The sequence below is a fragment of the Hyperolius riggenbachi genome, chromosome 4 (genome assembly GCF_040937935.1).
Source record: "Hyperolius riggenbachi isolate aHypRig1 chromosome 4, aHypRig1.pri, whole genome shotgun sequence".
NCBI classification, from domain to species: Eukaryota; Metazoa; Chordata; class Amphibia; order Anura; family Hyperoliidae; genus Hyperolius; species Hyperolius riggenbachi.
In genome coordinates, this window is record NC_090649.1 from 463,993,252 (window position 1) to 464,020,142 (window position 26,891).

At 45.3% G+C, this 26,891-nt stretch overlaps 1 protein-coding gene across 1 annotated transcript in view; it reads right to left on the bottom strand.

Annotated features, from left to right (window-relative positions):
- LOC137504429 (calpain-8-like) overlaps window positions 1-26,891 on the bottom strand; it is a 128,404-nt gene that overhangs the window by 39,468 nt on the left and 62,045 nt on the right. Inside the window, exons 3-4 of the mRNA XM_068232840.1 lie at window positions 11,140-11,209; window positions 8,951-9,069 (exon numbers count right to left, since the gene is read on the bottom strand). Of these exons, the coding sequence (XP_068088941.1) occupies window positions 8,951-9,069; window positions 11,140-11,209 (189 nt within the window). The remainder of the gene's footprint in view (window positions 1-8,950; window positions 9,070-11,139; window positions 11,210-26,891) is intronic.

Consider the following 26,891-nt stretch of genomic DNA (forward strand, 5'->3'; position numbering starts at 1 on the left):
GAAGGATACTACTGTCCTCAATTGGAAATTAATTATAATTGCATGGTAATAGTAGTGCTTGTAAGTATAGAGCATACATGTCAAACTCTGGCCCACTGGCCAAATCTAGCCCACGGTCAGTGGCGTAGCTAAGAAGCTGTGGGCCCTGGTGCAAGTTTTACATTGGGGCCCCCCAATCATTCTATATATAACAATTGATACTGCGCACCAAAACCTACCAAGGACAACCAAAGTGTCAGAGGGGCAAAATGGGGATGGGGAATAGTTTGTTAATAACTACTACTATTCAAAGCATCTATATAAGTGATTATTACCAGCACAGGACCATTAAAGAGCTAATACTGTGGTTGAGGGTGGGCCCCTTGGGGCCTCTCTGGCCCAAGGGCCCCGATGCGGGCGCTACCTCTGCACCCCCTATTGCTACGCCACTGCCCACTGTGCCATCAAATTTCCCCGAATGGAATTTTCCCACTTTGCAGTATGTTTGGCCCACTCTAGACCACCAGGGAAGCTATATTGGAGGTTAATCCTTAGATCACCGGGTAAGTCATATAGGGGAGGGAGAGTACTAGACACCAGGGAACTGTGTATGGGAAGGGGATCACTAGACACCAGGAAACTGTGTAGGGGGCACTAGACACCAGGGATCTGTTTAGGGGAGGGGAGAACCACAAGAAACCAAAGAATTGTGGGCACTAGACACCAGGGAACTGTACAGGGGAAGCAGCGGGCCACTAGACATCAGGGAATTGTATAGGGGAAGGGGAGGCATTAGGCATTTTTATAAGGGAGGGAGTTGGCCACTAGACATTGAGGTTGGTCTGTGACTTGACCCCAGCCTGTATTTGAGTTTGACACCCCTGGTATAGAGTGAGGAAACAGAACCATCTTTTTTCTATATCTGACCTATGTGTGGCTGAATTGGGAACCATATATTTAAGATTGGGAAACATTCTCCTTCCTAAATATGGACCTGATTCCTCCTCTATCTCCCCAACAGCAATCATTCTGAAAAATTCTGAGCCAAGCTGCCGCTGCTATGGGTGATTGCCCTACAAAGCATTCATTAAAAAATCCATTATTTTGTGGAATGGGTTTGCTCTATGTTAGTCAGTTTCATCACGAGTGATGAGCGAAAATATCAATATTTTTTTCGCGAAAATAATGTTAAATTCGACTTTCCAGTGAACATGCCATTGAAAATCAAATTGTAATAAGTTTGTAATTTTTCACACTAAAATAAACTATTTTTTTGCATTTTCACTGTAAAAATAGATTCTTAATTTTTTTTGCAGCTTCACGAATTTTCACTGTATTGCGAAAATACAATGTGTTTTCTCAAACGTTTTCTCAAAATTGAAAATGCCATTTTCAATGCAAAAATGACTGGCAAAAATTTGCGAGCATCACTGGTGCAGACAGTATTACAAAAGCCTGGCAGTGCCAGCCATTCCCCAGTGTTATACTCCCAACAACATCATTGCAGGTGTGTACACATGTGGCACTGGGGGCTGTGCTGGGCATAGAGAAGGCAATGGAGTGCTTCCTCACATGTAAGAGGGGTGGGGGTCACTATCTGAGGACAGGAAAGCTTGTTACATGTACTTGAAGGAACTCAGCCAGCTGCATCGGGATTCCAAATTTCACCTAGTAATTTTACGCAATTCTTCAATTTTACATTGCTAGTAATGGCTAGTAGGAACATGTTAAAAAAAACTCAAAAAGACCTTGTTTCTTGAGAATATTGCTTTTGAAAGAAAAAAACATGTTAAATAATACAATAATTTGTCTGACATGTTTGCAAAAATTTCCTTGAACTTTCAGTGGTTTTACGAATTTTTGACAAAACAGTTTTGTGAATTGTGTTTCAATCAATAGCCCCGACTTAGTGGTTAATAGAAACACACACACCCGTATCTATATATATAATTCAGTAGGGCCTGTTTCCACTACACGCAGATTCTGCATGCAGAAAACTGACTCCAATGAATGCCTATGGGCCTGTTTCCACTGAATGCAATTTTTCTGATGCAGATTTCCCATAGGCATTCATTGGAGTCAGTTTTCTGCATGCAGAATCTGCGTGTAGTGGAAACAGGCCCTAAGGGCTGGTGCACACCGAGCGGCTTTTTGGGCGTTTTCAGATCCGCTTGCGGCTGCGGATCTGCTTGGTCAATGTATCTCAATGGGGTGGTGCACACTAGAGCGGCAGGCGTTTTGCAGAAACGAAAAATGCCTGGGTGAGGCATTTTTTGGATTTCGGATGCGTTTCTGCCTCAATGTTAAGTATAGGAAAAACGCAAACCGCTCTGAAAAACGCCTGTTCAGAGCGGTTTTGCAGGCGTTTTTGTTACAGAAGCTGTTCAGTAACAGCTTTACTGTAACAATATATGAAATCTACTATACTGAAAACCGCAGCAGCAATCCGCAAAACGCTAGCAAAACGCCTCATAAAAATAAAAAAAAGCGTTTAAAAATCTGCTAGCGTTTTGCGGATCTGCTAGCGGGTTTTGGTGTGCACCAGCCCTGAGGCCTAGTGCACACCAGAGCGGTTCTGCTGCGGTTTGCGATCCGCTTGCGGGTGCGGATCTGCTAGGGTAATGTATTTCAATGGGCTGGTGCACACCAGAGCGGGAGGCGTTTTGCAGAAACGGATACTCCCGGGCTGTTGCAGATTTTAGATTGCGGATGCGTTTCTGCCTTAATGTTAAGTATAGGAAAAACGCAAACCGCTCTGAAAAACGACACTTCAGAGCGCTTTGCCAGGCGTTTTTTGTTACAGTAGCTGTTCAGTAACAGTTTTACTGTAACAATACATGAAATCTACTACACCAAAAACGCTTCACAAAACCGCAAAATGCTAGCTGAAACGCTACAGAAAAAGAAGAAAAAGCGTTTCAAAATCTGCTAGCATTTTGCGGATCTGCTAGCGGTTTTTGGTGTGCACCAGGCCTAAGTGCCTCAACCGTCCAGCAAGAAGAAGAAGTACTTTGCATGAGAAAATTTATGCGTGCTCAAAGACCAAGTTTGAGGCCTCCTTTCCACGGACTGTTGAGCTGTGTGCTCAGCAAGCAGTTACCAGGCACAGGTAAGAAGTTATCAGGCAGCAACAAGCAGTTATCAGGCAGCAACAAGCAGTTATCAGGCAGCAACAAGCAGTTATCAGGCAGCAACAAGCAGTTATCAGGCAGCAACAAGCAGTTACTAGGCAGCAGTGAGCAGTTACTAGGCAGCAGTGAGCAGTTGAGAGAGTTTGAGAGGCATTTCACTGCCTATCAACAGTCGGTGGAAAGGAGGCCTAACCCTAGCAAGTCTGGGTTTGCAAATCTGGCCTAATTGGCTATTCATAATTGAATAATGGCCTCAACCTTCCAGCAAGAAGAAGAAGTACTTTGCATGAGAAAATTTATACGTGCTCAAAGACCAAGTTTGATGCCTCCTTTCCACGGACTGTTGAGCTGTGTGCTCAGCAAGCAGTTACCAGGCACAGGTAAGAAGTTATCAGGCAGCAACAAGCAGTTATCAGGCAGCAACAAGCAGTTATCAGGCAGCAACAAGCAGTTATCAGGCAGCAACAAGCAGTTATCAGGCAGCAACAAGCAGTTACTAGGCAGCAGTGAGCAGTTGAGAGAGTTTGAGAGGCATTTCACTGCCTATCAACAGTCTGTGGAAAGGAGGCTTAACCCTAGTCTGGCTTTGCAAATCTGGCCTAATTGACTATTCATGAGGCAATGCTCATGCAAATATGCATTTGCTTTCGCATGTCAAACTATGCAGGGTCAAAAAACCAATACTGCAAAGCGGTCGTGGAGCAGTGCTTTTCAGCACTGCTAGATTTGGGCGCAGCGAGTGCCGCCATAGACTGTAATGGGAATCAGTTTATAGCGGTGCTCAGTGAGTAACGTCAGCGCCGTCAGAAGACGGAGCCGAAGTTGCTTAAAAAACACAATAATTCGACCTCCAGCAATCGCTGGAAGCTGAATTATATCATTCCCCCACTATCCATGGCGGCCTGGAGGGGGAATCTATATATATAATTGAGTAAGTGCCTCAACCTTCAAGCAAGAAGAAGAAGTAGCGCCCTGCCCCCAGGGCCGGTCCAAGCAAGAAGAAGGGGCTGGTCCAAGCAAGAAGAAGTAGTGTCATATCAAACCAAGGGCAAAGAGATAATTTGCATATTCAGTAGCAGTGCATTGTGGGTAACCACAAATGTTCACTTATAGCTGAATTATTGCAGATTTGCTTCTATTTTAAGAAGGAAAATTACACCAAGCTTTGCTTTTTTTAGTAGGAGGGCTTTTTGGTCCCTTTTATCCCCCTATACATGCTTAGTAATTTGGGTCACCCTGAGCTGCTTGGTTACTCTGTTGTACTGGTCCAAGCCCTATCTCAGACAGCCATATCAATCTCTGCTGTGAACTGATGAGGACTAAAAGTCTGAAATAGGCTGTCACATGTGGGTTTGATATGACTGTGTAAAATTTAAAGCTATAGGGCCTGATTCACAAAATGGTGCAAACTGTTAAGCATTAGTGTGCTAAACAATTAGCACGTGAAGTGCCATTTGTGGACTTTTGTGCGTGGAAAGTGCTGTGAATCGTGCAAAAGACCGCAATCGCGGACTTTTGCGTGTGTAAAGTACCGCGATTTGTGGCAAATTGCGCGCGCAAAAGACCGCAATCATGCAAATCGCGGCACTTTGTGCGCACAAAAGTCCGCGAACTGCACTTCGCGTGCTAACTGTTTAGCACAACCGTGCTAAACAGTTTGCACCACTTTGTGAATCAGGCCCATAGGCTTGCTTGACTTACCAAGAGTGAAAAGGAATAGTTTGCATATTTAGTAGCGGTGCATTGTGGGTAACCACAAATGTTCACTTATAGCTGAATTATTGCAGATTTTCTTCTGTTTTAAGAAGCCAAATTACACCAAGCTTTGATTTTTTTTAGTAGGTCTTTTTGGTTCCTTTTATCCCCCTATACATTCAGAGTGGTTTGGGTCACCCTGAGCTGCTTGGTTACTCTGTTGTACTGGTCCAAGCCCCATCTCATACTGCCATATCAATCTCTCCTATGTACTGATGAGGACCAAAAGTCTGAAACAGGCTGTCACATGTGGGTTTGATATAGCTGTGTAAAATTTAAAGCTATAAGCTTGTTATACACCAGTGGTTCTGGATGCTTGCTTGGATTACTAAGGTTGAAAAGGGATAATTTGCATATTTAAAAATGTTCACTTATAGTTGAATTATTGCAGATTTCCTTCTGTTTTAAAAAGGCAAATTACACCAATACAGTGGGGAGCATTGCAGGAAGTGACAACAGTGGATCGCATGCTGGAACACGGAAGAGGTGAGGCATCCCCGCCCGCTGCCTCTTACTAATAGTGGCGGCTGCTACTGTGCTTAAGCAGGAGGAGAGCGCACATGGGGGACACAGGTGAGGCAGGGGGGTTCCTGCTGAGCTTAAGCTGCACGGAGAATGCACATGGGGGACCCAGGTGAGGGGGGGGGGTTCCTGCTGAGCTTAAGCTGGAGGGGGAGTGCACATGGGGGACCCAGGTGAGGGAGGGGGGTCCTGCTGAGCTTAAGCAGGAGGGGGAGCGCACATGGGGGACCCAGGTGAGGGAGGGTGGTCCTGCTGAGCTTAAGCAGGAGGGGGAGCGCACATGGGGGACCCAGGTGAGGAAGGGGGGGTTCCTGCTGAGCTTAAGCTGGAGGGGGAGTGCACATGGGGGACCCAGGTGAGGGAGGGGGGGTTCCTGCTGAGCTTAAGCTGGAGGGGGAGCACACATGGGGGACCCAGTTGAGGGGGGGTCCGACCCCCCTCCCCGCCACTGTGCCCAATACCCCCTTCCTGCCCTCTACCCCCTTATGCGGCGTATGCTACGCTGCGGGTCGGCTAGTATGCCATAATTAGAAAATTTTCTAGGTATGGTAAAGATCTGCATCTACATATACCCCCAGCAAAAGCAGTGGACTTTCTGCATGGCTTCCTGTTGGGTCAGTACACTGCTGCACAACATTTCCACACACTACACATTTTTCCCACACACATAACATCAATTCCTACTGTCAACACATATTTTTACACACTTTGTACATCTTTTCTCACACTCTGCATTCATTTCCCACACTCTGACCTTCTATAGCACACACTTTGTACACTTACCCCACATTCTAAAGGGCATCTACCTCACATTTCACACTTCTTCCTACAATTTCCTCCTCACACTTTTGTAACCCCACACTTTTCACATCATTTTCCCCTGTTAGCACATCATTTTTACACATTTAGCACATAGTTTCCCACACTCTGCATTTCATTTCCCACACTCTGAAAAAGGAAAGGGACACACCACAAGTGCATCCACAGCCCCCACCAGCAAAAGTAAACAGTGCATAAGAATCAGACCACTGCTCAGAATAACACTTAGCAGCATGTGCTCAATAAGGAAAATAAGTGTGGTCTGAGAGGAGGAAAAGAGTGCCCCTTACCAAATAGGTGTGTGCCACCATCAGCAGGTGACCACGTGTTATTTTGAACAGTGGTCTGATTCTTATGCACTGTTATTTACTTTTACTGTTGGTGGCTGGCTGTGTTTATTTCTTTTGTCATATTGGTTCTTTAGTTGGTTATTTATGTGGTGCTGGTGTTCACTGGAGCGGTTATCCTTGTTTTCACTATTGCTCATAACAATACAGAATACTTGTCATATTATGTGTTTTTGACATGGTGGCTATCTGCACTTGCACTTTACTGTAACTACTGTATATGAGAGGGTCTGAATACGCCCCTTTATTACTTTCCTTGTGTCATTATACCAGCTTATTATACTATTAGGTGATTATTGATGATGCCCTGTCATTTGACGATTTTATTGAAAATAATGATTTCATGTTTTCCACCGCTTAGTATGTTTCTGATTTTGATTGCTTTTAATATGGAATTGATACAATAAATAAATTAATGTTATATTCTATATGGTCTGGTGTGAGTTTATGGCCTTTCTGTTCATGGTTTTGGTTCATATATTTTGAGGCCTCTTTTGCACATTCCAGTATATAATTGATTTTGGATTACCTGTATATGTTTTTGATGGTGCTTGTCAATGTATCAGGTGTTTTGTTTGTTATGTTATGTCATGTTTGACATGTATGTTACTTTTTATTATATTGTTCAAACACTGTTTATTCTAAAACTATTTTCTAATGTGTATGTTTTTGACCTTTCAATAAGCATTAGTAAACAGAAGATCAGAGTGTGGGAATTAAAGATCAGAGTGTGAGAAAGGAATAATGAGTTCTGAAAAGGATGTGCAAAGTGTACTAAATTATATGCTGAGAGTGGGAGGTGCTGTTAAAAGTGTGTAAAAAAAATGTGCGGAATTTGGAAAGTTTTGTGCCGTAGTGTACTGATCAAACAGGAAACCAGGGCAGCTAATCCACTGATTTTGCCGGGAACATATGTAAAGATGTAATTCCTATGGATAAGGCTATGCTATCTGTCATTTACCCACATTTAAAAGCCACTTTTCCTTAATAAATTTAATATCGATTTTCACAAAATCTATAAAAACTTTTTGAATAGAATTTTTTTTGTCTCTCTATTCTTTCTAACATACTCAGCAAATTTGGCGATTATAGCACATACGGGGTATTTTCTATTAACTGCTTAAAAGGAACCTAAACTGAACTTAAAGAAAAGAGTTGAACTTACCTGGGACTTCAACCAGCCCCCTGCAGGCTCTGTGCCTGCGCTGTCACAGAATGATCCTCCGGTCCCCCGCAGCGACTGAGTTTCGTTTTTGGTGACTCAGCCAAGTGGATGGCCACTGCACCTGCAAAGCCCTGGCCACGCACATACTCGATCGCGCTCCCGCAACTTTGAGTGTCCTGTGCATGTGTAGTACAAGTAAACCTTATGCTGCACATGCCCAGGACGATCCCGGTGACAAGAGCGTGATCATGGTACGCAGGCGCTACTGCGAGCGACAGACATAAGCTCCAGAAAGTAATCAATGCCGCTGAGAGGATCATCGGGTCCCCCCTCCCACCTCTGAATCTCCTACATACCTCCAGACTGTGGTCTAGGGCAAACAGAATACTGAACGACCCTACTCACCCTGGCAACCGATACTTCGACCGTCTGCCTTTGGGACGCCGCTACAGATCGATCCTCACCAAGATCACCAGACATTTGAACACTTTCTTTCCCCAAGCTGTTCTCCTACTGAACTCGAGCTACCACACTTGCAAAGTCCCCCTAGCCGTGCACTGACGCTGCACTACTGCCCAACTATGTTTACCCCCCCCTTGTAATCTGTTTGTTTGCAGTCTTTTTTAGCTCCTTCTCCCATCTGTGTGAAACTGATCTGTATAAAATATGTATCTGTATATCGATCTGTGTGAACTGATCTGTATAAAATCTGTATCTGTATACTCCTGCCGTGTGTACCACAAAAAATCCCGGGTGCGTCAGTCGACGTACTTGGCGAATAAAGCTGATTCTGATTCTGATTCTGATGTGGCCAGGGTTGCTCAGGGGCAGTGGCCATCGACTGGCTAAGTCGCCAAAAACAAAACTCAGCTGATTGTGGGATCGGAGAATTGTTCTGTGTCGGCCCGGACACAGGGCCTGCAGGGGGCTGGTGGAACACCTAGGTAAGTTAAACTCAGAAATACTCGGTTCCATCAGAGTCTGTAATTGGTCTAAAATTTCCACAGTAATTTGATTTTCACTGAAAAATTCAGCATTCTCTGATTGGTCCAATGCGTCCAAGTTCAGTCATTAGGCTAAAATTACTGAGTTGCAGCAATGCAGCGTTTCTTCGCAAATCCGATTTCCGGTGTGATTTTCCAATTACCGCTGCGGTAAGCCCATTTCCAATCAGAAATCGATATTCCATGGAAATTTACCGACCATCCCTAGACACAATACTATTAGCTTACTCGGAAGTGGAAGATCCCAGCATAGTCCTTCTGGAAACTCTGATTCTCCGGTAAAACCCGAGCCAGCAGGTTCTGATCCAGTGTAAGGCAGGCGATGGCAGCCAGAAGCCAGCAGTCACCTGTGGGACACGCAAAGGGGTTACATATGTCTTTTCCTTACATGTAAAAATGTTATACAATAACAACATTAAAGAGGAACTGTAGTGAGAAGAATAACCTTCTGAATAAAATTGCTTTACATTCACATTCATAAATGTATCACAGGTGGGGACGTCTTTAATCCTGCCAGGTGCAGCACTGCGGAATGTTTGTGTACTGAGAGTTCTAAAGCCAGTATAAGTAAAGTATGAAGCTCCTGCCGCTACTCTGCACCCCAGGAATTGTGCCGACAATACGATGAATAAATACTACAACTGGGCCAGTCCGTTTTGGGTTTCAGCAAACCTTTCATTTAGCATTATTTACAAGTCCATATAAATAGAGTAGACAAGATCCACGTACAGACATAAGAATCACAAATATTTGGCATAAAGTCAGGGCATGAAGGTGCCCAGAGATTATCTGGTGTCCATCCGATTCAATATTTATAATTGGATTGGATGAAAAAGGGTGCCGTAATTACATGTATGCGTGAATTTGTACCTGGTCGGGTTATGATTTGTGTGTGTCCTCCCATTCACAAGGTTGGGGGGGAAACGAAACTAGCTGGCAGCGGGGGACCAGAGGATTAGTGAGTGGCTGCGAGGGCACAGGACTGCTGCAGGGGGCTGGTAGAAGCCCCAGGTGAGTAAAACTCATTTTTTTTCTGGCTTAAGTGTCTCTTTAAGAGGGATTTTTAACTTTTGGATTTCCTCGTTACCATCCTTTTCACTTGTTTACCAGATAAAAATAAAGGCTTGATTTTTGATTTTATGCTTGACAGATACACTTTAAGCTAGGTACACACGGTGGAATTTTCTGGCAAGTTTAGTGCCGGATAATTATTTCAAACATGTCCGATCTGATTTTTGATCGCTTCTCCAATTGGAAAATATCGGAAATCAGATTGGACATGTTGAAAACAATCGATCCGGAAGTACATCTGCCAGAAAATCTCATTGTATGTACCAGGCAGGCATTAGAAGCTTTTGCAAAGGCAGAGAACTGCCATGGCAGTTTTTCAGGAGGAGGTGTGGTTAAACAACAAAACCTGTATTTTCTGCCACAAGAAGACAGTTTTTAATCTTTTAATCATGCCACCCTATTAACCTCTGTGGACTGTGCTGCCAGTGTGGGCAGAATCCTGCCCCAGTGATAGGACTAAACATATTACATCAGAAATACTTATGCTATGAGCATGACAAGTGGAGCTTCTCCAAAGACATAAGTCCTTAAGCTGTACCAGTGCCAGGCTGTGTAATGCCACCCCTGTGGGTCCATGCATTGTTACGCTACATGCCGCTTATTGTGTCACTAATCTGCGAGAAAACAGCTAATCTGAACTATAGCCATATATACACCTTTATTAAACAACTCAACTCATCTCCACCTCACTCTACTCTGTTTGCATTGTGACTAATCAGGACAAGTTATTCCACTAATACCGTTCCCTATAAGAAATCTCGCAGTCGCATAGAGGAATCCTATGTTCCTTTATTATTATTATTTTTTTCAAAATCCCGTGAAATAATTAAACCAGGGAATCTTATAACCTCTCCATGTCGTCATTAAAAAGTGTTGTTTTTAAACTTTTTCTCCAATATCTCAACTGTTGCCTTGTCTGACACCAGTGTATAACAGCGTGTGAATTTACTAGAGTGGTGTCATGCTTATTGTTACATAGTAAAGCATGATGAGAGCTCCAGAGAGCAGTAGGTGGTTCCTTATGAGCCAGAACTCCAATCATAGACCAGTGTGATGGAGAGTGTGAAGCAGGCTAAAAAAAACCCCATTCCCAGCCTGAAGAGTAGGTATGATCAATAATATGCAAGTATTTTCGAGTATATGCAAAATTATGTAAATATTTATGCAAATATGTGCAGCTTTAAAATGGACCAATCAGTTTAAACCTGGGTGGAACTTGATTGGTCCATTTTCAAGTTGCATATATTTGCATAAAAATGTACATAAATTTGCATAACCTCGTAAGTATTTGCATGTTGATCATCCCTACTGAAGAGATGCAGGGTGGCCCCCAGTGTTTTACTTACCCAGAGCCCCCTGGCAGATGTCTCCCCGAGTGGCTCCATCCTCAATGAACTGGGGGTCTGTACAGATCTCCTGTGGATACATTGCAAACACTGAGTCAATTTATAAAAGAAAATACAACAAAGACTAACAAACAGCACCTGTTGGGCTTCTCTCAAGTGACCATCGCAGCTGTCCTTTTGGCCAGTAAACCTCCCCTAAACTGATTTTTCATTAACTAATTGATTCTGGCAGGGAAATTTAATTAACTGGCTTCATCTGTCTCTTAATAATGCAATCCTAATTCTTCAAAGCTCTTTGCCACTGCAAATTGCAATTATGATCACAAACCCACTACAATGTGATTGAGATTTGCATCAACTTAAAGAGTACCTGAGACATATATACTGCTGTATTTATGCTTACCTAGGGCTTCCTTCAGCCCCATGTGGTCTGTGGGCTTCCTCACCCTCCTCTTCAGCCGCTTCATTCTATCGTTATAACCTCTGGTGATCTGGCCATCCGTGCTCTTTTGTGCATGCGCGGCCCAGGCGCACATGCCACCGTTGCACTCCTGAGGCTGGAAACATTCTACTCCTGCAGCACAACTTTGTCAAAGTCATCCAGGGAGGGACCAGAGTGGCCCAGAGAGATGTCATCAAGACTGTGGCAGCGGAGTTGGAGTCGGAGTATCGGAGCAATTTTGGGTACCTGGAGTTGGAGTCGAAGTCGGTGGTTTCATAAACTGAGGAGTCGGATGATCTTTGTACCAAATCCACAGCCTTGTTAAGTATTAGAGTAAGGAGTCGGAGTTGAGGAGTCGGAGTTGGAGCAATTTTGGGTACCTGGAGTCAGAGTTGGAGTCAGCGGTTTCATAAACTGAGTCAGAGTTGGAGTCGGATGATTTTCGTACCGACTCTACAGCCATTGATGTCATCTCAGGTTTCCTTTAACAAATGACATTTTTCGTGCGTTGTTGTGTGATTTTACGTATGATTGTCGAGGTTCAGATTGTGATTCTCCAATAAAGGGGAGGGGTTTGACGTCACATAGGAAAATCACATAGGAAGTTGATGCACAAAAGTGAGGTAACATTGCTGTGCAAAGACAGTGCATGGCGATATTCCCGTTACTACTTGCAGCATTGTACCATAACTTACGCAATTAGCACGAAACGCAGTACTTGAGCAGAGGAAGTGTGCATTCTGTGGTGCATGGCCAGAGCTTGCCGCTATATACGCTCTCTCTCTCTGTATACACACACACTACATATACTTTTATTTTTTCTGCTTGCATATACGTTTCATGTGCACATAATAGAGAGTCATTCCTTAGTGTTTCTAGTAGAGATTTTCAGTGTGTCACAGCCTGCAGCCCCCCGCTTAGTTATTCTATATGCACGGCTGGATTTCAGGCAAAGCCACAAAGGCCCTGGCCTTGGGCAGCAGGAAACAAGGGGCGGGCTGTGGGCACCAGGGTGGCAGTAGTAGTTAGCCTGCCAAACATTCGTCCTGCTACAGAGATTGCTTATAGGGGTTGGCGGCTACCAACAGCCAGAAATGGCACTCAGGGAATGAAGGGGGAACTAATGGGCACTTACAGTGATCTCTGAGCTGCCTGTCACTCACCGAATGTGCCCCTTGCCAAGGAATTTATAATCTAATTCCTGCCATCATGTCACTAACTGTCCTCAGAGGAGCTTATAATGTAATCCCTGCCATCATGTCACTAACTGTCCTCAGAGGACCTTAACCTCCTTGCCGGTTATCCCGAGCTCAGCTCGGGGTAACCTGCGCAGGAGGATTTCTCAGGCCCCGCTGGGCCGATTTGCATAATTTTTTTTCCTACACGCAGCTAGCACTTTGCTAGCTGCGTGTAGTACGCGATCGCCGCCGATTCGACGCTACCCGCCGCGCCGAGCCGCCCCCCCCCCAACCCCCCGCCCCAGACCCCTGCGCAGCCTGGCTAATCAGTGCGGGGCGGTTCGGGATTCCCTGTGATGTCCCGTCATCCCACCCCGTCGCCATGGCGACCGGGGAAGCCCTGCAGGAAATCCCGTTCTCAACGGGATTTTCTGCATACTCTGATCGCCGAAGGCGATCGGAGTGGGTGGGGGGATGCCGCCGCTCAGCGGCTATCATGTAGCGAGCCCTGGGCTCGCTACATGATTTTAAAAAAATAAATAAATAAAAAGTGCGGCGCTGCCTCCTTGCCGGATTTTTTAGACCGGCAAGGAGGTTAAACTGTAATCCCTGCCATCATGTCACTAAAGGTGGCCATACACTCGTTAGATTAGCAGCAGATAGATCATCAGATAGATCTCTGATCTATCTGATGTGTTTAGGAACATTTTTTACTAAGAAAAGATTTCCAATAGATTGCAGTATGAAATCTATTTAAAATCGATTTGATGGCATTTTTTTGCCATCAGATTAGGTTCAATGTAAAATGATAAGCAATCTCAACAGATCGACCTAGATTTTCCAGCATTTGGCGAAATTAGCCACAAATTGATCAATTGGTCAATCAATTTGCGATCGATCGGCCGCTAATTGGCTCAATGTATGGGCACCTTAACTGTCCTCAAAGGAGCTTAAAGTGTAATCCCTGCCATCATGTCACTAACTGTCCTCAGAGGAGCTTACAATCTAATCTCTGGCGTGTTGGAGCAGAAGATGCTGTCGGTGTGGGGGCAGCTAGTGATAGTGGGCCTTGGGCGGTAAAAAGTACAAATCCGGCTATGTGTATGTGAGGCTAAAATGACCAACAAGGACTCCTGTTCTGTAACTGCTCTTGCACAAAGTTGAGAATTTCTATGCAGATTGTATTCCAAACAGAGCAATGTTGCCATATTTTCAGGCCCATAAAAATGACCACTTTGACTTTTGTCACTTTTGCTGCGTGTAGCACCTGTGTTGAGTGAACGGGATGGGACATCTGACCTCTGAATGGAGCAGGGCTGTGCTGCGGACCAAAACGCAGCAGTGCATTTTTTAGAACACAGTGCTGCGCAGCACATAAGCAGGTCCTACAGTCAGTGCTGTCCATGCACGGATGTCCCGAGGTATTGCACCCTGTATTGCATTGCAAATCCATCCAGCCAATTCAAAAGTGCGCGAGGTCTCGGTGGCTGTAACTAGAGAACAATCAGTTCACCATTTTGTAATGCCAGGGAACGGGTTCTGTGATCGCCGCTTTAGGTTCTTCACAGCACTGTGATTTTGCACGTTTGCCACTTTTATAAACGTGGTGTAATAAATAATGATGATTACTTTTTTTAACCACTTCACATTCCCGGCGGCGTTTAGTGAAGGGGAACAAGTATTCCCTGAGTCAATCACTGTGCCATGTCCATTCATAATAAGTTAAAAAAAAATGAACCCTTCCCAGGATAGTGTTTCTAGTGCCATCTAGTGGAGAAAAAAACACAGTTGCAATAATTTTTTTTATACAATAAATTAATAAAATTAAGGGTCTGTCTCCACTCATCCGTTTTTCTGTGCATCAGTTTTTCTGCAGGAGTTTTTCTGCATGTGAAAAATGCATTCAAGTGTGAACATGCCCATTGATTAGCATTGGTTGCAGTTTTCCTGTACAGAAAATGTACAGAAAACTAACAAGTGGAGACAGGCCCTAACCCCTTCCAAAGCCCCCACCCCTAGTTACCAAACACTTGTAAAAAAAAAAAAAAAACATTTTGCCTTAGGGACTGAGCTTTTTTTAATATGTATGTCATAGGTATATTACTGTTATTTTAGTAATATGGGCTTGTAATTATTGGCCGGATGCAAAAATACCCCCCAAAAATACCCCAGAATGTTGTGATAACTGGCACTAATGGGCAAATAAAATTGATGGGTTTTATTTATAGTAGCATTGCTTATTATAAAGCTATGGGGATGGAATTGGAGAAATAGTGTATTTTTTATTTATTTTTTTTCTTGTTTTTCCCTAGAAGATGCATAGAAAATAAAGTAACTACTGAAAATAAGCATATCCCACAACATGACAAATTGATGGCAAAGAAAAGGTATAGATCATTTAGGTGTGAGAAGCAGTGATAAAGTTATGGCCAAATGAATGGGAGGAGCGCTGACAGATGAAAATGGCTTTTGGCAGTAAGGGTAAAATGGCCTGTGGGCTGTAGTGGTTAAAGGGAACCAGAGACGAACAGTCTTTAAAAAATGAAAAAATATGTTATACATACCTGGGGCTTCCTCCAACCCCATAAGCCTGGATCTCTCCAGCGCCGCCGTCCTCCGCTGCCTCTATCGCCGATACCGGGTCCCGTCACTTCCGGCGGATGCGGCAAATTGTACGCAAGAGCAGGGACTCCCTCCATATCCTTACGCATGTGCCTGCGCAGTATGGAGGGAGTGCACTGCGCTTCCGTCGACTGGCTCGACTGGCCGAAAGTACAGGACCCGGTAGCGGTGGACAGAGGCAGCGGAGGATGGCGGCAGGGGAGCGATCCAGGCTTATAGGGCTGGAGGAAGCCCCAAGTATGTATAAAAGCTTTTTTCCGTCGTCTCTGGTTCTCTTTAAGAGGGAAAGTTAAAAAAAAAGTGGAGATTTCATTTCAGATATGTAAAGTAGGGATGATCGGAACCAGCAAATTCCGTTCCGCCGGAAATCACGGATTCCGTCAGTGTTAAATTCCGTCGCTATGAAAATTCCGCCGGCTTTGTACGAAATTCCGTGGAATTCCGGATTCCGTCGGAAAAATTAAAAAATCGATAAAGTGACCTTGTTTATCCTATATGGTAGCCCATAGTCCCTATTAACTGTTCACTTAGTCCTTTTTCCTTCCTCCCTCCTCCCAGAGGGAGGAGGGAGAGGGAGGAGGGTGTCACCAGAGGGAGGAGGGTGTCACCTTCCAGAGAATTGTAGTATTTCAAAAGCCAGCTTCATACCGTGGCTGGGAATTGAACCCAGGTCTCAGTGTGTGGTAGGTATCTAACTTAACCCCTATACAACCAACCACACTACATGCTGAAGCTAGCCTAGCATGTACCATTATGATCAATCCAAGAGAAAAAGTAGCATGCTTAAGGATTTGTAGTATTTCAAAAGCCAGCTTACATACCGTGGCTGGGAATTGAACCCAGGTCTCAGTGTGTGGTAGGTATCTGACTTAACCCCTATACCACCAACCACACTACATGCTGAAGCCAGGCTAGCATGTACCATTATGATCAATCCAAGAGAAAAATTAGCTCTCTCTCTCTCTCTAGGACTTGATGCCATTGAACTGAATTTTCAGCTTAAAACCATCAACGGATACCGGCAGAATTTCACAGGCATTTTCGGAATTCCGCCAGATTGAAAAAGCAATTCCATTCCGACCAAATGGAACGGAATGACCAATTTCCGCCTAAAAATTCCGGAAAAACAATTCAGCGGAAAGCGGTGACCATCCCTACTAGAGAGAGAGAGAGAGAGAGAGAGAGAGAGAGAGAGATGAATCTACCTGGCTATCTGGGGTTCTCTTCGAACAACTGTTGAACACAAAAGGCAAGGCCATGCTTGGGTACAAATCCTTAGAGAGAGCTCATTTTTCTCTTGGATTGATCATAATGGTACATGCTAGGCTGGCTTCAGCATGTAGTGTGGTTGGTGGTATAGGGGGTAAGTCAGATACCTCAGATACCTACCACACACTGAGACCTGGGTTCAATTCCCAGCCCAGCCTGGGTTCAATTCCCAGCCATGGTAAGTAAGCTGGCTTTTGAAATACTACAATTCCCAGGAAGCAGGGGCGTAACAATAGCCCCTGCAGGCCCCTCAACTGCAGGTGGGCCCGGAGACTCACAGGGGCCCTCACACTCTGGCTGCCTGCATAAGGCGATCCTTTGCAGAGGAGAGCAGGCAGCGTACAAAGAGTACAGGTGGCACACAGGGGCAGTAAAGAGGTAGCCTGCAACGTAGATGGAACACTGTCCCTGTCAGAAACACATATCCCAGCAGTCCCCGGTCAGCATCAGAGCCACTCGCTATTTCCCTTTCCTCACAGGAAGTTACATCCTGCCAGTAGCTTGCAGTGGAGATGGTCGCTTCTGCTGAATCTATTCCTCTGCCCTCTGATGCTGGCTGTGTGCATGCTGGGCCAGTTCATCAGAGCAGCGTTCCGTTCGGTGACAAAACTGGGAAGATGCCTCTCTCTCCTGCACTGTGGTGTCGGGTGACACAGGGAAGGAGAACACAGTCCGTGCAGGCTGAGGCTCAGCAGAGGGATGGGATCATGTGCAAAGGTATGCTTCATCCCTGCTGTGCCCTGCATTTCACTGACATTGTAATGTGGTAGCAGTGAAAAAAACTCACTAACACACTCACTTTCTCATTCACTCTCACTCACTCTCTCTCTCTCTCTCTCTCTCTCTCTCTCTCTCTCACTCACTCTCTCTTTCACTTACTCACTTTTACTTACTATCTCTCACACTTTCTCTCTCACTTACTAACTCTCACTCACTAACTCACTTACTCACTCCCTCTCACTTATTCATTCTCACTCACTAACTCTCACTTACTCACTCCCTCTCACTTATTAATTCTCACTCACTCACTCTTTCACTTATTCTCACTCACTCACTCTCTCACTCACTCACTCTCTCACTTACTCACTTTTACTTACTCTCTCACTAACTCTCACTCACTCTCACTCTCTCTCACTTACTAACTCCCTCTCACTTACTCACTCCCTCTCACTTACTCACTCCCTCTCACTTATTGATTCTCACTCACTCTCACTAACTCATTATCACTCACTCTCTCTCACTCACACACTCACTTACTCATTCTCACTCACTCTCTCTCTCACTTACTCACTCTCACTCACACACTCTCTCACTTACTCACTCACTCACTCACTTACTCACTAACTCACACACACTATCTCTCTCACTTACTCACACTCACTCACTCTTTCACTCCCGTTCTCTCTCTCTCTCACTCACACTCTCTCTTACTCATTCTCTCTCACTCACACTCTTACTCATTCTCTCTCACTCAGAGCAGGGACAAGGTCCTCCAGCACCCAAGGCTGAGACACCAAAGTGCGCCCCTCCATCCCTCCCACACCAGCCGTCACACACTGATTGCTATTAGACTAGAAGGCCACAGGGTCCACAACCTCCCCAACACCTTAATATCTAGTTATCTGGCTTGCAGTCACTGCTATGTATCCCCTTTTCTTATTTCTTTCTGCTTCATACACAATTAGGAATGACAGCTGAATTAATTGTGCGCCCCCTCCTACACTGCGCCCTGAGGCTGGAGCCTCTCCAGCCTATGCCTCGGCCCGGCCCTGCTCTCACTCACTCACTCTCTCACTTAATCACTCTCTCTTTCACTTTCTTTCTCTCACTCACACTCTCTCACTCATTCACTCACTCACTAACTCTCACACTCTCTCTCCCCTTACACTTAACCCTGACCTCTATGCCCTTATGTTAATCACTTCCTGATTTACTAATACGGGGGTCCATATTGAACATATAATGTGGGGGGTGGGGGGCCCCATCCAAAAATATTGCAGGGGGGCCCAATAATTGCTAGTTACGCCCCTGCCAGGAAGATGAGAGAGGAGGAGGAAAGAGAGAGAGAGAGAGAGATTTTAATTCCGTAACATGCCGCCGAAATACACATTTTTAGAGGTTTAGCAATTCCGTTCCGACCGCCGGAATTGGAATTGACCTAATTCCGTCCGGAAACTCGGAATTAAGAATTCCGCGGAATCCTGCGAGCATCCCTAATGTTAAGGACAGCTATCACACAAAAAATGTAAAATTTTATGTACACACATATTATGTAGATTTCTTCCAGAGTAAAAAATGCACTATAAATTACTTTCCCCCTGTGTTGCTGTCACTTACAGTAGGTAGTGACAGATTAGACTTGTCCATCTCCTTATGGGGTGTTCTCAGGTATTTCATTATATATGAAAGCATTTACTCAACTGCAGTTGCTCAATTCAACTGCCTAAAAAGTGTGCAATCTAGTAGGGAGGCCAGTCAACATCTTTGTAAGGATCCTTTCCAAGGACTGCTTTTGTAAAAAATAAAGGTTATACTGACATGGACTAGTCCAAAATCTGTCAGATCTGTAAGCTTTTTACTACCTAACAGGTCCGGATTTACCTCACAGGAGCCTATAGGCACAGATCTCCTGGCACCTTAGACTTCATCTTCCATGAACCCCATACAAACCCCCACCAAACTGCACCAAAAATGTGCTGGCTGGCCCAGCTGTCACTTCTCCCTTCCATTGCCCTTCTCCCTTGCCATGCCCCTTCATATTTGGTAGCACGAAGACCCCTCAATATGAAGAAGCTAGAAGCGCCCCTGACGTATACCAGAGGAATTGACGCGGGAGACTTGGGCGCAGGACACAGCCGGTATATGGCTGATCCTGCTGCTGCACAAGTCCCGGCCGCGTTAATTACTATTCCCCCTCCAGGTCGCCATGGATGGTGGGGAATGAAATAATAATGATAATTGCTGGAAGCCGAATTATTGTGTTTTAAAAGTAACTTCAGCTCCGTCTTCTGACGGCGCCAACGGTACTCCCTGTGCTCCCAAGTCTCCTGCGCTGGAGTCACTGTGTTCGCCCCTGACTGAAGGGAGATCTCATCACTGGAATGCCAAGAGCAGGGTGAGTAACCTCTTATTTACACGCTTATCAGGACTCTGCATAGGGAATGGAGGGAGGGAGGAGCTCTGGGAGGGAGGGAGCCGCCTGGGGAGGGAGTGAGCCGCCTTTCCACAATCAGGCGCCTGTAGGCACATGCCTACAGTGCCTTGTGGTAAATCCAGCCCTGCTACCTAATGTAAGTGGCAGGAACATAGGAAAAAGGTAAGTTATAGTGCATTTTACCCTGGGAGCAATGTACCTTTTACAGCAATTGGGAGGTGTGTATTCAGGATACTCACTTTTACATTAAATATCCTGGTTTCAGCATCAGGAACACTTACTATTGCTATATATTGGTATGTAGTCCCGCCCACCCACTGAAGCTTAGTCTAGGCTGTTTGTTATGCAGAATCCCCCTAAGGCATTCTGGGAGCCCAGAGATCTTTTCTACTGTCTTCAGAACTCTCAGTAAGTGAACGTTCCGCAGAGATCACCTGCCAGGACTAAAGATGTCCCCACCTGTGCTAAATTTTAGAAAGTAAATCTGGGTGAGGAAAGATTTTACAATGGGAAAACACCGACTTTAAATAATTCAGAAATTAATATTGTAAAAAAATGGGCACATTTATTCATTCATGTTATTTTCACTATAGTTCCTCTTTAAGAGAAAAAAGTGCTTTGATCCGTCTACACAGAATCTATTTATACAAAGGGAAACAAGACTCCTCTTAAAATGGACATCCAGCCTATAGCTGCTTCTAAGTATAGTCGGTTTATGAGTGGTGATTTATGTTTACATTTTAATAGTATGGAGCAGGCCAGCCAGTAACACCTGTGCCCCCCGCCCCCCGGGGCTCAGTGGTATGTTCCTCTGTACAATGATGACACTCACTATCTCTGAAGCCATATGGAACTAACAATCAGTTATTCTTTCAAGTCACAAGCTGAAAACTCTTGTTTGTTCACAAAGTTGCTACAACATACACTCACCTAAAGGAGTATTAGCAGTGGCGTAGCTAAGGAGCTGTGGGCCCCGATGCAAGTTTTACAATGGGCCCCCCCATGCACTCTATACATAGCAATTGAAACGGCGCACTAAAAGCTGCCAATGGCAACTACAGTGTCAGAGGTGCAAGAAGGGGATGGGGAACAGTTTGTTAATGATTACCATTATTCAAAGTATATATATAAATGATTAATATGAGCACAGGACCAATATAGAGCTAATACTGTAGTTGTGGAGGGCCATTCGGGGCCCCTCTGGCCCAAGGGCCCCGATGCGGTCGCTACCGCTGCACCCCCTATTGCTACGCCCCTGAGTATTAGGAACACCTGTTCAATTTCTCATGAATGCAGTTATCTAGTCAACCAATCACATGGCAGTTGCTTCAACGCATTTAGGGGTGTGGTCCTGGTCAAGACCATCTCCTGAACTCCAAACTGAATGTCAGAATGGGAAAGAAAGGCGATTTATTAAGCAATTTTGAGCGTGGCATGGTTGTTGGTGCCAAATGAGCCGGTCTGAGTATTTCACAAGCTGCTAAGTTACTGGGATTTTCACGTACAACCATTTCTAGGGTTTATAAAGAATGGTGTGAAAACGAAAAAACATCCAGTATGCGGCAGTCCTGTGGGCGAAAATGCCTGGTTGATGCTAGAGGTCAGACGAGAATGGGCCGACTGATTCAAGCTGATAGAAGAGCAACGATAACTGAAATAACCACTCGTTACAACCGAGGTATGCAGCAAAGCATTTGTGAAGCCACTTCCCACACGACCTTGAGGCGGATGGCTACAACAGCAGAAGACCCCACCGGGTACCACTCATCTCCACTACAAATAGGAAAAAGAGGCTACAATTTGCACGAGCTCACCAAAATTGGACAGTTGAAGACTGAAAAAATGTTGCCAGGTCTGATGAGTCTCGATAGAGTCAGAATTTGGCATAAACAGAATTAGAACATGGATCAATCATGCCTTGTTACCACTGTGCAGGCTGGTGGTGGTGTAATGGTGTGGGGGATGTTTTCTTGGCACACTTTAGGCCCCTTAGTGCCAATTGAGTATCATTTAAATGCCACTGGCTACCTGAGCATTGTTTATGACCATGTCCATCCCTTCATGACCACCATGTATCCATCCTCTGATGGCTACTTCCAGCAGGATAATGCACCATGTCACAAAGCTCAAATCATTTCAAACTGGTTTCTTGAACAGGACAATGAGTTCACTGTACTAAAATGGCCCCCACAGTCACCAGATCTCAGCCCAATAGAGAATCTTTGGGATGTGATGGAACGGGAGCTTCGTGCCCTGGATGTGCATCCCACTAATCTCCATCAACTGCAAGATGCTATCCTATCAATTTCTAAAAAAATGCTTTCAGCACCTTGTTGAAGCAATGCCACGTAGAATTAAGGCAGTTCTGAGGGCGAAGGGGTGTCCAACACCGTATTAGTATGGTGTTCCTAATAATCCTTTAGGTGAGTGTATATTACTGCTGCACAAATCAATACAATTTATTTTCCTTTAGGCCAGTTGCACACCTGAGGTTTGTGATACGAAGCGAGCTCCGCATTGCACCGCAAAAATTAGGCTTCCTATGACTCTGTGCCACTGTGTCAACAGGGTCATTTGCATAGGCCCGCCCCGGATAGTGACCTACTCCCTGCTGGGCAGAAAGTACATCACTGTGACTCACCTCGGTACGCGCCGCGTCGCACTGCGCTCCTCTCTCGTGCACACTTGCTGTGTCGCCCATTGACTTGTTGCATAATTCATACGTTAGGCACGGAACATGCAGTAGCATGCTACAGACTTTGCATCAGGAAAGCAGCAACTGATACTTCTGGCATACCACGTCACATCGCAGGGCCTGTGCCCTTGCCGTAGGGAAGCATAATACGGGCGAAGCAGTGCCTTAATGGGGGCCTTAATGTTACTCAGAATGAGGTTTCCATTTATTTCTAAAATTGACAGGGCAATTTAAGTATGGTATACAGAAATGGAGGGACGTACACGTGCAGAAGAGCCGACTGACGCGACTGAGCCAGATTACCGAGGCTGATTGCGTCCAAACGGAGGCACTCGGGAGGACGGCGAGGGACGCATCTGTGCTCATGGGGCTGGAGGAAGCCCCGGGTGAGTATAAAATCTTTTTATTTCGCTATCACAGGTACTTTAACTTTCGGCGACTCACAAGCATGCAGGTCATTTTTCAAACACAACAGCTTGAAACATGTTTGGCATTTTTCTGCCTGCTTGTGTGTGCTGAGCATAGTAAACCCCTTCATACACGAGAGCCAGGCATCACTCAGCGCACAACAGAAAGGCACTCCGCTCCTGTATTGATGCCTATATGTACAGTTCTGTCAGTTGTGCATTTGCTGTTGGATGCCTGACAATCTAATCTTATACTGCCAGCCGCACCCGCTGAACACTCAGATTACTCCTCCGCTACAGAACTCCTGATGATTAGATTGATCAGAAGTGCAGCGCACAGCGGCACACCGCCGCCCGCTGCAGGCCGATCCGGCAACACCAACATCACTACACAGAGGTCCTCAGTTTTATCTGGTCACTAGTGGCTTCTGAAGAAGTTGCCATAGTGCCAAATATGTCAATAACAATGATGGGAGAATTGGTATGCCTCAAAGGGATCACCATATCCTGAAGATAATAAAGATAATGTTGGGTATAAAAAAAAGGGGGGGGGCCATCTTCAAAGAAATGCAACTATACTACCGGTAAGTCTCAATGCATCATTTCCTGTGATGTAATTTGATTCAATGATTATTTGCTTCACATTAGTCAATAGTGTTATATGGCATCTTCCAGGATACAGGTCTTCCTGGATACATGTCTTTCTGGATTAGCATTTTCATGAATCTTCCTGGATTAATGTTTTCCTGAATACACATTATTATTTATTGTATTTATACAGCGCTAACATTACTCAGAGATGGACAATATATAGGGATCTCCCTGGATACACCTCTTCCCCGATACACTTCTCCATGGATACACATCTTCCCGGATACACTTCTCCATGGATACACATCTTCCCGGATACACATCTCCCTGGATACACTTCTCCCCAGTTACACATCTTCCAGGATACACAACTTCCCGGATACACATCTCCCTAGATATACATCTCCCTAGATACACTTCTCCATGGATACGCATTTCGCTGGATACACATCTTCCTGGAGCGCTGACCACATTGCATGGGGTCACTTGGCTATAATGTATCTTTATGAATTTATATAAAAAGGATCATTTATTGTACCTAACTTTTCTCTCATTATTTGTTAAGAGCCCTTTCCCACTGTAAATAACAAAACTAATCAGATTGTATTTCATTGACTAGGAAGGGCTACCACAAGTGTAATCGTAATCTCACAAAGATGCATTTGCTTTTCTGCAAAAATCGAATCTTAGTAATGGAAAATGTAATTTGCCATTTCTATTTTATCATGAATATTTTTGCAATCCAAAAATCATGTGTTTTGCACTTCTGTTCGAATCACTTCTGGTAGAAAAGGGCCCTTAACCTCCTTGGCGGTAATCCAGAGCTAGGGTCACGCCGGATAACCTCAGCTAAGAGCAGTAATCCCGACCTCTGATCGGGGTAGCTGCCGGGAGGTCTGTGCAGAGTATAGCGTGCAGTGGGCGGTTTTACATACCTCCCGGGGTATCCTGACGTCAGCCGCCATTCTTCTTCCTCTCCTCCGGGGCTCTGCTTCCTGCTCATGAGATTGCCGGCTGTTGTCATGACAACAGCCAGCAATTTCACTTTAGACTTGCAGTGCCACCCGGAGGATGGAGGCATAACTGCAGCGCTGGAGCTAGGGAGGTGAGTGATTGCAGAACTGCTGCAGATCTCCCTGGCAGCATGAGTTTTCCCAGGATTTAGGGCCTACAAGGGTGCAAAAAAATTGCCCCGCTTTTAGACCCTAAAATCAGGAAAGAATCATAACGCCAAGGGGGTTAAAGAGAACCCAAGGAGGATCTTCAGGGGGCAGATGGGACACAGAGGCTTGTCCTCTGCCTAAAGACATGGCTCTGTGTCCCCCAGACGCCGCTCTCTGCCCCCCCCACCACCGTGGTATAGCCCGCTGAGTTTAGCAACAAGATTTGTCACTAACTTGGAGGTAAACACAGGGAAGAGGAATTCCCTGTTTAAAATGCCAGCCAGGGGCGTTCCAGCAGGGTTTCCAGAGCTGCTATTGCACAGCTCTCTCCCTGGCCGCGCCTCCTGCCGCTCCCCCGCCTCCCTGCATGCTATGAGAGACAACACAGTCTCTCAGCGTGACCCAGAGGTCCTGCAAGTGAAAGTGTGCCATTGCGGCCCACGGGAGGGACAGGGAGCAACAGGTTTGTGGCTACCTGATTCGCTCAGCCCCACTGATTTTTTTTTAGCTCACCTCCGGCTCTCTTTAAAGCAGACCTGGACTCAGAACTTCCTCTCTGCTCTAAAAGATAGGCAACAGCATAATAATGTTTAAAGAAAAATATTTCTTTGTTACAGCTGATACATACCCTGTGACAAATCTGCAGTGTGTCTACTTCCTGCTTTCATGGAAGAAAACATAGGGTTAACCGCCTGTGTTTACAAATTAGCTGCTCTGCCATGGCAGCAAGCTGAGATCCAATTACACTGGTGATTTGGCACAGATGAGGGGGAATTAGGCAGGTTAAATTTTCTAAATACATACATTTCTCTGTTTTCCTTCTCTCATGTGCAAGAGTTCAGGTCCACTTTAAGCCCAAAACAAACAGTCAGCTTTTGATGGCTGACACTGCCAGCATTAATAGTCATGTATGTTTGGCTGAGTTGAGCTGCATGTACTGTCCTATGAAAAGGGGAGAGGAGAGGCAGGAGGCTTCCTTCAGAAGAGGACAAAGTAATCAGCCAAAACATTTCATTTGTCACCCATATGTTAGCATACTCTGAAGATGAGGGATACACATACAGACACTGATTACAAGCTGTCAAGTGAGCCCTATAGAGCCGAGCCAGAACATCCCACAAGGCAAACTTAGGCAGTTGCCAAGGGCCTGGAGAGAGTCTAGGTGCCTGGAAGATGCTACCCCTTGAAAAATTTTACTTAAAAAGCCAGGTGACTATCAGCGGTGGGCAAAAAATTGCTATCTTGCCTAGGGCCCCATTTCATCTCAGTCCATTTCTGCAATAGAGATGTGACTTTGTTCAAAAAGCTATTGTTTTGTATCTTTCAGGGCCGTTTCTTGGGCAGTGCGGGCAGCGTGACCTGGGCAGAGACTGGCAAGTAGAAGAAGGGGGGCCGCAGACAGAAGGACATAACCACTAGGGAGCTAGTGACACGCGGTGCATCTAAATTGAAGAAGAAAAAAGATTACCAGCGTGATCGCCTTCCTTGACTCCTCCTGGGCTGCCTGCGTCAGACGTCAAGTCATCATCACGTCACCAGTGTGTGATGACACCTGATGTCCTGTAGCGGTACTGCAGGAGGAGTCGGCTTGCCGGGGCTCTGTTCGTCTGTGTGTTTTCCTGGTCCCTGCTTCCTCCTGGATGAGCGGCTGGTCACTAGTAAGTAGGCAGATCTACCTGTGACCTGTGGCTGTGTGATTGTCCCTAAAGAGTAAGGATTCGTGACTCCACGGCGTGGGGGAAAAGGTGCAATTTTTACACCCTCGCCCTGGGTGCAATTGAACCTACAAACTGCCCTGGTATCTTTGATAACCCCAGATGTATACACAGTAAGGCCCCGCTCACACTGGGGATCGCAAAACGATAGCAAAATTGCTTGCATTTTGCAACGGGGATTTAGTTTTCTTTATTTTTACGTATTTTCATTGGACATTTCCATTATTTTTGAGGGATCACTTTTTAATATTTCAATCTATAATCATGAAAAAGCACTGCATGCGCCACGTTTGCGTTATCTGCGAATCGCTGCAGTGAGACGACTGCCATATACTTTTAATTACACTAGCGCTTTTCAAAGTGCAAGCGATTGCTGGCGATTTGGGAAATGGCAGAAAACGGCCGCAAATTGCCGCTGTGTGAATGGACCCTTACTGTGCTTGGCTGTCGGACGAGCAGCATTCTCTGTTCTATGGCGAGGGAAGGGGGGTGGATAAGCAGGTTGAACCCTTCAAA